The 12316-nt window shown below is 44.6% G+C and overlaps 1 protein-coding gene across 1 annotated transcript in view; it reads right to left on the bottom strand.

The window, feature by feature from the left end:
* usp18 (ubiquitin specific peptidase 18) overlaps nucleotides 1-12316 on the bottom strand; it is a 68379-nt gene that overhangs the window by 33297 nt on the left and 22766 nt on the right. The window contains exons 7-9 of the mRNA XM_043716262.1: nucleotides 9111-9190; nucleotides 5865-6008; nucleotides 833-928 (exon numbers count right to left, since the gene is read on the bottom strand). Of these exons, the coding sequence (XP_043572197.1) occupies nucleotides 833-928; nucleotides 5865-6008; nucleotides 9111-9190 (320 nt within the window). The remainder of the gene's footprint in view (nucleotides 1-832; nucleotides 929-5864; nucleotides 6009-9110; nucleotides 9191-12316) is intronic.

Below are 12316 nucleotides of genomic sequence, written 5' to 3' on the forward strand. Positions count from 1 at the left end.
TTTCCAACGCCCCTCCCCCAAGTCCCTCCTCCCTATCTTTTATCTTAGCCTGCTGGACACACTTTCCTCATTCCTGAAGAAGGGCTTATGCCCGAAACGTCGATTCTCCTGTTCCCTGGATGCTGCCTGACCTGCTGCGCTGTTCCAGCAACACATTTTCAACCCTCAGGTTAAACCACTACCAGTTCTCAGAGCAGCCCTATTTCCCCACTGTCACCCAGCTCAAGGATGTTGTTGCGGGGGAGGTGTTGGGCTTATTGTTCTCACTTGGTTCCATTGTTATTGGTCTAATCACAGGCAGAGAATCACGCGCAAAGCCTTCCCCTCCTGCTCCCATTCGTGTCCCCCAAAGATTGACTGTGAAACCATCACTCACAGACCCTACTGTTCCAAGCCAAACCCAAATCCCACATTCAAGTGAGTCTATCCAATACTCTGCTCCCTGTATTTTATTTCTACTCAATTCCCATCCTGTTATCTACCCTGTTCTCACTGGCCTGTACTAGCTCCTGGTCAAGTAATGTCTTCCCATTGTTTTCTAATCCATCCTCTTCCTCTGTGTAGTCTTGTCCAATTCCTCTATCCCTGATATATCATTGCCCCTCTAACTCTGGCCTTGTGAACCTCCCTCCTCCATTGGGTGTCAAGCTCTGGAATTCCCTCCCTACACCCCCTCTGTTCCTCCACCTCATTTCCCTCCTGTTTAGCCTCATCCAACATCCTCAGTTCATGGCGTGCCAACAAATTTAATTTTTTAACACTCCTGTGCAGCAGCCTGGAACATGTCACTGTGTTAAGGGTGCTCTACAAATGCAGGTTTTTGTTGGTGTACCTTTTGCACTGAATGTTTCATCTTGCAATCATGGTTTGGGCATCTGCTATTGCTCCTCACGGACTGGGGAGAGAAAAACTGTGTCAAGCCATCTTCCTGTGGAAGCAAACACAGCAGTTACCAAGGGAAATACAAATATGAATACCCTCCCTCCCTCCTGCCCTAACCCCTGGTGTACATTGTCAGCCTGTGCCTGCCTCAAAGATATATTCCCTCATCCCTCCCTTGGGTAAACATCAGCCTGCAACCATCCACTCCACCAGGGGTAACCTACTCCCTGTCCCACCACCTTACAGATAAACATCAGATTGTAACCACCTCAGGATACCTCCACCCCCCTCCCCCCACCTCCCCTGCCCTAGCTCCACAATAAATGTTAGCAAGTTACAAAGTAGTGGAAATGTGAGGGCTTTGAATACATTCTGACCAAGGCAGCTGGGAAAGCAACAGTTCTTCGGTTGGGTGGGGGGGGGGTGCTGAGAAATCTAAGGTCTATCAGGGTGGCTGGAAAATCCACAGGCTTCAGGGCAACTGGGAAAGCTATAAGTCATTAGGGCAGCTGAGAAATCCATAGGCGGTCAAGGTGGCTGAGAAAGCTATAGGCTACCAGGGCAGCTGGGAAAGCTGTAGTCGAAAAGTGTGGGGTTGGAAAAGCACAGCTGGTCAGGCAGTACCTAAGGTGCTACCTTCACCCCGGCCATATCCCCATCCTCCTATTTATCCCTCAGCCCCCTTCCCCCTCCACTTTCCTGATGAAAGACTAATGCCCGAAACGTCAACTCTCCTGTTCCTCGGATGCTTCCTGATCTGCTGTGGTTTTCCAGTGCCACTCTTTTCAACTCTGTCTCCAGTATCTGCAGCCCTCACTTTCTCCTGAGTAAGCTATAGGCCACAGGGAAGCTGAGAAATCTATAGGCTGTCAGTGTGACTGAGAAAGGTTTAGGCCCCCAGGGCAGGTTAGGAAAGCTATAGGCCACAGGGCAGCTGGGAAATCTATAGGCTGACATGGTGCCTGGGAAACCTATTGGTTTCAGGGCAGCTGGGAAATCTATAGGCTGACATGGTGGCTGGGAAATCTATTGGTTTCAGGGCAGCTGGGAAAGCTACACGCCACAAGCTGTATAAAAAAACTATAGCCCACTAGGGTGGCTGAGAAAACCTATAAGTAGCTTATTGACTTTGGGGTTCAGGAAATGCAATATTGCAACACAGATACGAAGGAGCAGATTGGGAGGCAGAGTTTGGAAATGTGTAGAAGTTAACAGGGTTGTTGTCATGGGTGACTTTAGCTTCCCTAATACTTTTTGGAACCTATTTAGTTCAAATAGTTTGGATGGAGCAGTTTTTGTCAGCAGTTTTAGTCAAGGGTTCCTGATGCAATGTGCAGATAGGCCAACGAGAGGGGAGGCCATATTGGATTTGGTGCTTGGCAACAAACCAGGTCAGGTGTCAGATCTCTCGATGGGAGAGCATTTCCGTGGTAGTGATCACAACTCCATGACCTTTGCTATACTCATGGAGAGGGATAGGAGCACATGGTATGGGAAACTATTTAATTGTGGGAGGGGGAATTACAATGCTATTAGGCAGGATCTGGGGCACCTAGGTTAGATGTTCTTAGGAAAATGGACAACAGAGATGTGGAGTTTGTTTCGGGAGCACTTGCTGATAGTGCTGGACAGGTTTGTCCCACTGAGGCAAGGAAGGGTTGGTAGGCTGAAAGAACCTTGGGTGACAAAGAGATGTGGAATATCTAGTCACAAGGAAGAAGGAAGCTTACTTAAAGTTGAGGAGGCAAGGATCAGACAGGGCTCTACAGAGTTACAAGGCAGCCAGGAAGGAACTGAAGAATGGACTTAGGAGAGCTAGAAGGGGGCATGAGAAAGCTTTAGCAGATAGAGTTAAGGAAAACCCTAAGACATTCTACACTTATGTAAGGAACAGGAGGATGGCCACCAGTGAGAGTAGGGCTGATCAGGGATAGTGGAAGAAACTTAGGCCTGGAGTTGGAGGAGGTAGGGGAGGTCTTTAATGAATGCTTTGCTTCAGTATTCACTACTGAAAGGGACCTTGGCATTTCTGATGACAGCGTGAAACAGGCTGATGTTAGGAAGGAGGATGTGCTGAATATTTTGAAAAACATGAAGACAGATAAGTCCCCTGGACCAGGCGGGATATACCCTAGGTTACTCCAGGAAGTGAGGGAAGAGATTGCTGCACCTTTGGTGATGATCTTTGCATCCTCGCTGTCCACTGGAGTGGTGCCAGATGACTGGATGGTGGTAAATGTTATTCCCTTATTCAAGAAAGGGAACAGAGATAAACCTGGGAATTACAGACCAGTCAGATTTACGTCTGTGGTGGGCAAAGTATTGGAGAGGATTCTGAGAGACAGGATTTATGATTACTTGGCAAACCATAGTTTGAATTGAGATAATCAGCATGGTTTTATGAGGGGCAGGTCTTGCCTCACAAACCTTATTGAATTCTTTGAGGATGTGACAAAATACATTGATGAAGGTTGAGCAGTGGTTGTGGTGTACATGAATTTTCGCAAGGCGTTTGATAAAGTTCCCCATGTAGGCTCATTCAGAAAGTATGAAGGCATGGGATACAGGGAAATATGGCTGTCTGGGTACAGAATTGGCTGGCCCATAGAAGGAATGTGATGGAAAGTATTCTAAGCCTGCAGCTTGGTGACCAGTGGTGTTCTGTAGGGATTGGTTCTGGGACCTCTGGTCTTTGTGATTTTGGTAAATGACTTGGATGAGGAAGTGGAAGGGTGGGTTAGTACATTTGTCGATGACACCAAGGTTGGTGGATAGTGTGGAGGGCTGTTGTAGGTTGCATCTGGACATTGACAGGATGCAGAGCTGGGCTGATAAGTGTCAGGTGGAATTCAACCTGGAAAAGTGTGAAGTGATACACTTTGGAAGGTCGAATTTGAATGCAGAATACAGGGTTAAAGGCAGGATTCTTGGCAGTGTGGAGGAACAGAGGGATCTTGGGGTCCATGTCCATAGATCCCTCAAAGTTGCCACCCCAGTTGATAGGATAGTTAAGTAGACATATGGTGTGTTGGCTTTCATTAACGGGGGGATTGAGTTTAAGAGCTGCAAGGTTATGCTGCAGCTCTATCGAGTCCCGGTTAGACCACACTTGGAATATTGTTTTCAGTTCTGGTTTCTTCATTATAGGACAGTGTCACAAGGCTGGTCTGGTACAGGTTACTTTGCCCTTGAATGTTTTTTCAGAGAAGGGTTAATTGGCCAGGCTCCATTATGTCTGAAGTCTGAATGGTTCATTGGGCCCTTTCTGTTTACTCGAACAGAGAGTGCTTCAGGCCAAAAGCTTGAAAGGTCTGTTGAAAAACTGGTATCATCAAGGCGGCGTGGCCAGCTCACTAAGCTGTGTAGTTCAGTTCAGTTCGGGAGTGAATTGAGTCAGAGTCACAGGGTAAATTGGAAGCCTTTTCTCTGTCCTTCTGCCTTTTTGATTTCGAACTGTTAGTTGCCTGTGTCATTGTTTACTGTTTGTGCTAAGGGATGTGTGTATTGGGGCTGTTGTGCGTATTTTCAGAACAGCGTCATTAAATCGGATTTGGATAGGATAAGTTATCCAGCATTCTGTTTTCTGTTCTTTGTATTTCATTCCATAAGTTTGTAAATAAATTTTGTTTGTTTAAAACTTGACAGTCGACCCAGCTAATTTACTCCGGGAATATCCACTATACACCTAGCCAAACAAATAGCAAAGTTACGGTCTGGGCTACCTGTTTAAAAATGTTTTGACAGGTCTGGCCTAGTCCATAACAAAATATGTGGAAGCTTTAGAGAGGGTGCAGAGGAGATTTACCAGAATGCTGCCTGGATTGGAGGGCATGTCTTATGAAGAAGGGTTGGGGGAGCTGGGGCTTTTCTCACTGGAACGAAGAAGGATGAGAGGTGACTTGATAGAGGTGTACAAGATGATGAGAGGCCCAGATAGAGTGGATAGCCAGAGACTTTTTTCCCATGGTGGAAATGTATATCACGAGAGGTCATAATTTTAAGGTGATTGGAGGAAGATTTAGGGGAAATATCAGCGATAGATTCTTTACACAGAGAGTGGTGGGTGAGTGGAATGCACTGCCAGCAGTGGCAGTAGAGTCAGATACATGAGGGACATTCAAGTGACTCTTGGATAGGCACATGGATGATAGTAAAATGAAGGGTATGTAGGTTAGCTTGATCTTAGGGTGGAATAAAAGGTCAGCACAGTGGCACAGTGGTTAGCACTGCTGCCTCACAGCGCTAGAGACCTGGGTTCAATTTGCCCTCAGGCGACTGACAGTGTGGAATTTGCACATTCTTTCCGTGTCTGTGTGGGTTTCCTCCAGGTGCTCCGGTTTCCACCCACAGTCCAAAGATGTGTGGGTTAGGTGAATTGGCCATACTAAATTGCCCGTAGTGTTAGGGGCAGGGGTAAACATAGGGGACTGGGACTGGGTGGGTTGCGCTTCAGCGGGTCGGTGTGGACTTGTTGGGCCGAAGGGCCTGTTTCTACACTGTAAGAAATCTAATCTAACATCAGGGGCCGAAGGGCCTGTACTATGCTATAGTGTTCCATGTTCTTTCTCAAATCTGCAAAGTATTTTGTAAACTTCTTGAAAGCTCACTCTTTAAATGCTTTTTGTGAGGCTTTATAATCCTATCTTGCTGAGCCTAGCTCACCCATTCACACAGTTTCAATGCTTATGTTTAATACTGCCTGCTACACTATTAAAGCATCTCTCTGACTTTCCATTCCTCAGGGCGTAGCCTGTCAAACCTGAATGCAGTCTCTGGGTCACTTCTCACTGGTCCTGGCCTCTTTAATCTCACATTATTTCTCCATGATTATTGGCTCTTTCAATTGACCTTCGGTGAGTATCCTTACCCCAGCTTTACCTTGAATGAGAACTCTGGTACATTGTCCAGACTGAATAACATTAGCCACTGTTCAGTCTGAATCTCTTCGTTATATCAAACACAAAAGGATGAGTTCTACCTACCAGCGTAAAATCTTTGCCACACTGGGTCTCTATCACTGGCACAGGTAGGCTCCAAAACCTGCTGTCTTTCACAGTAACTTCGCCACACGAACACTGCACAAGCTGTTCTACTTTGATCTCATACAGTCTCTTCATCTCCTCGACCTGGCCAGGAGGTAATATGAAGGAAAATGAATCATACTTCAAAAAATCGAGCAAATGTTCTTGAACAGGGAGTAACAATCTGAAGGGTACACATGCCAGGAGCAACAACACTAAGGGGACACAAACCAGGGGTGTGATGGAATATTCCCCACATGCCTGGATGATTGAAGCTCCAACAACACACAAGAAGCTTGTTACAATCCAGAACAAAGCAAAAATCACACAACACCAGGTTATAGTCCAACAGGTTTAATTGGAAGCACACTAGCTTTTGGAGCGACGCTCCTTCATTAGGTGGTTGATGAAGGAACGGTGCTCTGAAAGCTAGTGCTTCCAAATTAAACCTGTTGGACTATAACCTGGTGTTGTGTGATTTTTAACTTTGTTACACCCCAGTCCAACACCGGCATCTCCAAATCAGAACAAAGCAGCCTGCTTGATTGGCATCACATCCACTATCTTCAACATTTGTCCACTTTTAAATCCACCAAAACTTCCACCACTTTCTCACTCCCTTTATAAACCTCCTCATTGTCATCATCTTCTTAAATTCTGTACCTATGTCCTCCTTCTCCCAAGTAAAGACAGATGTGAAGTATTCATGTAACACTCAAACAATATTTTTCAGCTCCATGCACAGATTGCCTCCTTGGTCCCTAATGGCCCTGACCCATTCCCTGGTTATTCTCTCCCTCTTAATATATTTGTAGAATATCTTGGGATTCCACCTAATCTTGCCCACCAACATTTTCTGATGCTCTTTCTTTTCATTCTTTACCCCTCTACACTTTCTATACTCCTCTAAGTCCTCTGTTAAATCGCTTCCTTTATACCAGTTAAATACCTTTCTTTTCCGTTTTTATCCAGTGCTAAATATTTCGAGACATCTCTGGACTTGTTTCTCCTATACTGCATCCTGAATGGAACATGTTGGACCTGTACTCTTCCCAGATCCTTTTTTGAGTGCCTCCCACTGTTCTGCTGTGAATTTATCCTTCAGTAACTGTTCACAGTGTACTTTGGCCAGAGACTGTTTTATTTTAATAAAATCTGCCATTCTCATATTACGACACGGGGGTAAACTCCCTCTGTTAATTTGAAACCAGCAACAGAGAAATGCAGTAATCTGTGAAAATTCGAGAGGCCAAGAGCTAGTTGAAGTAAAAAGTAACAACTTTATTTCTTAAAGTATAACAGAGAATAACTAACTAACAACTATTTACAACTCCTTCCTCTAATCTATCTTTTACTTTCCCTCCTATAATGCTAGTCTGAAAAAAACCCCCGAGTAAGATTTACCAGAAATGTCAAGTTTCAAACCCAGCCAGCTGTCGAATCTTCCTCTGTAGCTGTGCTCTCCAGGTCAGTGTTGATGTTTTTCTCTGTGCAAACTCCTTCTCTAGACAGGTACCACTCAGAGAGCACTCACTAGCAACCTACATCTGTTGGTCTTTTGGCAGTTCTCTCCCACAACTGTTCAATTTTCCCCGGTCTTATACCCCAAAGCATTGGATGGTGTCATTGGCTTTTACTAATATCAATATACTAAATTCAAACTTGATTGCAGTTTGGTACTTTTTGGGGTATAGTTTAAACTGATTGGCCTAATTTGAATTTGTTGTTGTCTCTAGGCAACCAGCTACCCTAACTGCTGGACCAAAAAGTTACATGATATCTTGTTCAGAGCACTTGGTACTGTCAGGTAGTTCTGCTCGCTTTTAACTCTCTTAAAGGTACAGTACCCCTTAAACCTTCATAACACTCAATCCAAAATGCTTTGCAGGCTATATTTTTCTTTTTCCATAACAAATGTAAAATGTATGGTGTTGTGGTCACTGCCATTAAAGCACTCCCCTACTGCCACCTTGAACACAGTGTAGGTTCATTCCCCAGAATTAAGTCTAGCACTGCACCATCCTTTATAGGACCATCTGCATGCTCATATAAAAGGCTCTCAAAAATTCTTGCCTATCTAAACTCTTTAAATTATAATTATCCCAGTTAATATTGGGGAAGTTGAAATCCTCGAATATTATTACCCTATTAATGACTTTACACACTGCAGTGAATTGTCTACACGTCTGCTTCCCTGATGACTATTTCAGGACCTGTAATACACTCCTAACAGTGTGACTGCCCCCTTTTCATTTCTAAACTCTATCCACAAAGTCTCTTTTGATGTCCCAAGATATCAACCTTCCTTACTGCAGTACTGACTCCCAGAGTTTCTCCTGAACTCTAACTCCAGCAATGAGCTGCACCTATTGGCAGTTCCAGTCTGCGACAGCAGCCATGTTTCACAACGGGATCAATTTCTCAGCTGCCGACTTGCAGCCTGGCATACAGTATCACAGCAAGTCTCACAGAATTGCTCCACCCACAGGACATTACAACTGCCTCAAATTGAAAGCAGAACTCTGGGACAAGCACATAGTCAGTCCCACATCATGCACATGGTGCATCTGCAGGGCATGCTGGGAGTTGTTCCTCTTAACCACCATTGAGAAGATTAAACAACAGGTTAACACTGAGAAGAAAAGTAATAAAAACAACAATATGAAGCATAAACAGAGCAATAACATGACAAGAAACAGAATAACATCAGACAAATGATGTGGTGCAAACATGTACAGATTAAAATTTTAATAGTGACAGAGTAAATGTACAAATGGATTTTGGCAGAGTAACAATGTGAAATGTGGAATGACTGTAATCTGAGGCTCTCTCTGTAGGGAATGATTATTACTCTATGTCCCATTATTTCCTGGTATTCTGCATTTACATTGTCATGGGGAGGGCGTTTTTACCTCAGTGATAGTATTCCTACCTTGGTTGAATCCCCACCTGCTGCGGGATCACAACACAATCAGAACACATTGATTACAAATGGGGAAGACTTATGGTAGTGCCCAGTATCCCAACCTCTGGACCAGGAGGCCCAGCTTCAATTCCCACCTGCTCCAGATGTGTGGAATAGCATCATTGAACAGGTTGATTAGGAAAATACCTACACTGAGACTGGCTGTTGATGTTTTGAGGAAGTGAATTGTTCAGTTGTAACACAGGTTGAATTTGAATGGAGATAAGAATTACTATACTTACAATAGCTGAAGTTTGTAAGTGATCCAGTAAAAGGTTAAAAATGATGAGAAACAGTTCCGCTGCATCATTCTGTGTGTGCACTTAAAAAATAGAAACATGTCAGATTAATCACCAGATTTGAATTACACCAAACAGCACACCTTATACAGGATTTTAATCCAGGCACCAAGAGTTGCTCATGTCTGATTTCATTGCCATGATACAGAGTTAGACACACAAGCAGAGCCCTCACACAGCTGATATTCCAAATGTGGCCTAGCCAAGATTTGTCATATGTTTTAGCTAACCTTCCAACCTTTCAATTCAATCCTGCACCTGACCCAGGAAGCTATTCACTACCTCCGCTCAGTAAATTTATACCTGGTCTTATTTCATCTCTTTCTGTCACATATATAAGCTGGTGAAACCAATTCTCTCACTCAGAGGCTGATCACCTCTAGCACTCCAACTACAATTGGGCCAGACTGGCAATGGAAGAGGTCTGACTTTCCTGAGCAGGGAGCTTGCTGTTTTCTGGGACAGGATCCAGCAGCAGCAGGAATCTCTAATGGGATCACAGCCACCATCACAATGGATTCAGACAGCAGCAACTCACATCACCAGGTCCCCCTCTGTGCTCCACTCAGCTCCCCCCTTACAAGTGCTGACTTGTTGTGGAAGTAATTTTGACAAATTTGGGAATCTGGTATCAATATCAGAACAGTGACTACGTCAGTTTGTTAAGAAAATTGGAATGGTTCACTAACACTCTTGAGCAGATTGACATAGAGAGTGAAGAGGCATTGGAGGTTTTGGCAGGTTTAAATGTGAATAAATCCCCAGTTCCAGATGAGTTGCATCACAGGCTGCAGAGGAACGACAGGGAGGAAATCTCAAAGATCCTGACCCTTTTAATTCCTCTCTGGCCACAGGGGAGGTAACAGAGGACTGGAGGACAGCTAATGTGATTCTACTTTACAAGAAGGGTGGTAGAGATAGACCAGGGAACTATAGAGCAATGAGTCTAACATCAGTGGTAGGGAAACTATTAGAGGAAATACTGAAGGAGAGAATTAATCTCCATTTAGAGATTATGATGAACATGATGAACATGTTTTGAGGAGGTAAGTGTGTGAGGAGTGTAAGTGAGAAGAGTGCAGTTGATGTAATTATATGGATTTCAGTTAAGGCCTTTGATGAAGAAGGTAAAAGCACATGCAATCCAGGGTAACTTGGCAAATTGTATCCAAATCTGGCTGAGTGACAAGAGGCAGAGGGTGGTGGTAGAAGGCAGTTTGTGTGTCTGGATCCTGGTTTGCAGTGGCGCCCCACAGGGATCAGTGCTAGTCCCCTTATTGTTTGTGGTTGCCATTAATGATGTAGGTGATGTAGGGAATTAATAAGTAGGTTTGTGGATGACATGAAGACTGGTCAGTTGGTTAAAACTGAGGAAGAAGGTCTTAAGTTTCAGGAGGCTATAAACAGATTGGTCAAATGGGCAGATTTGTGGCAGATGGAATTTAATCTGATAAGTGTGAAGTGAAGGAACAAGATAATGGAGTACCCAATGACTGGCAGGACACTAGGAAGCTCAGAGGAACACTGGGTGCATGTGCCACAGATTCCCTGAAGGGTGACAGGACAGGCGAATTGGGTAGTTAAGAAAGCAAACAGAATACTTGCCTTTATCAGTTGTGGTATAGATGATGAGAACAGGGAGATTATGTTGGAGATGCACAGACCTTTAGTTAGGCCACAGCTGGAGTACTGTGTGTAGTTCTGGTCACCACACGATGGGAAGGATGTGATTGCACTGGAGGGGGTGCAGAGGAGATTCGCTGCTCTGCAGAGGGATGGAGCAGCTTAGCTGTGAAAAGAGACTGATAAGCTTGGAGCAAAGAAGGTGGAGGGAGTCCTGATAGAGGTCTATAAAATTACGAGGGGCAGTCACAGGGTGGATAGAAAGCAGCTGCTCCCCTTAGTGTGGGATTAATAATAAGGAGGCATAATTTTTTTAAAGTGAAAGGCAGGAGGTTTTTTTGGGGGGGGATCGCTGGTGGTGCACTGCCTGGGAGGGGTGGTTGAGACAGGAAACCTCACAACCTTTAAGACGTCATAAAGGGAAGAAGGTATGTAGGGAAGAGGTGTTGGAAATTCTGGAAAGGGTGAAAATAGATAAGTCCCCTGGGCCTGATGGCATTTATCCTGGATTCTCTGGGGAAGCAAGGGAGGAGATTGCAGAGCCATTGGCCTTGATTTTTATGTCCTCGTTGTCTACAGGAATAGTGCCAGAAGACTGGAGGATAGCAAATGTGGTTCCCTTGTTCAAGAAGGGGAGTAGGGATAACCCTAGTAACTATAGGCCAGTGAGTCTCACTTCTGTTGTGGGCAAAATCTTAGAGAGAATTGTAAGGGATAGGATTTATGAACATCTGGAAAGGAATAATGTGTTCAAGGATAGTCAGCATGGTTTTGTGAAGGGCAGGTCGTCCCTCACAAACCTTACTGAATTCTTTGAGAAGGTGACTAAGAAGGTGGATGAGGGTAAAGCGGTAGATGTGGTGTATATGGATTTTAGTAAGGCGTTTGATAAGGTTCCCCATGGTAGACTACTCCAAAAAATACGGAGGTATGGCATTGAGGGTGAGTTGGAGGTTTGGATTAGGAATTGGCTGGATGGAAGAAGACAGAGGATAGTAGTTGATGGCAAAGGTTCATCTTGGAGTGCAGTTACTAGCGGTCTTCCGCAAGGATCTGTTTTGGGACCATTGCTGTTTGTCATTTTTATAAATGACATGGAAGAGGGGTTAGAAGGTTGGGTGAGCAAGTTTGCGGATGACACAAAAGTCGGAGGAGTTGTTGACAGTGAGGAAGGATGTGGCAGGTTACAGCAGGATATAGAGAAGCTGCAGAGCTGGGCAGAAAGGTGGCAGATGGAATTCAATGTAGCTAAGTGCGAGGTGATTCACTTTGGGAAGAATAACAAAAAGATGGGGTACTGGGCTAATGGTCGGATACTTGGTAGTGTGGATGAGCAGAGGGATCTTGGTGTCCATGTACACAGATCTCTGAAAGTTGCCACCCAGGTAAATAGTGCGGTGAGGAAGGCATATGGCGTACTGGCTTTTATTGGTAGAGGAATTGAGTTCCGGAGTACTGAGGTCATGATGCAGTTGCATAAGACTCTGGTGCGGCCGCATCTGGAATATTGTATGCAGTTTTGGTCG

This window comes from Chiloscyllium plagiosum, chromosome 26 (genome assembly GCF_004010195.1).
Source record: "Chiloscyllium plagiosum isolate BGI_BamShark_2017 chromosome 26, ASM401019v2, whole genome shotgun sequence".
NCBI lineage: Eukaryota > Metazoa > Chordata > Chondrichthyes > Orectolobiformes > Hemiscylliidae > Chiloscyllium > Chiloscyllium plagiosum.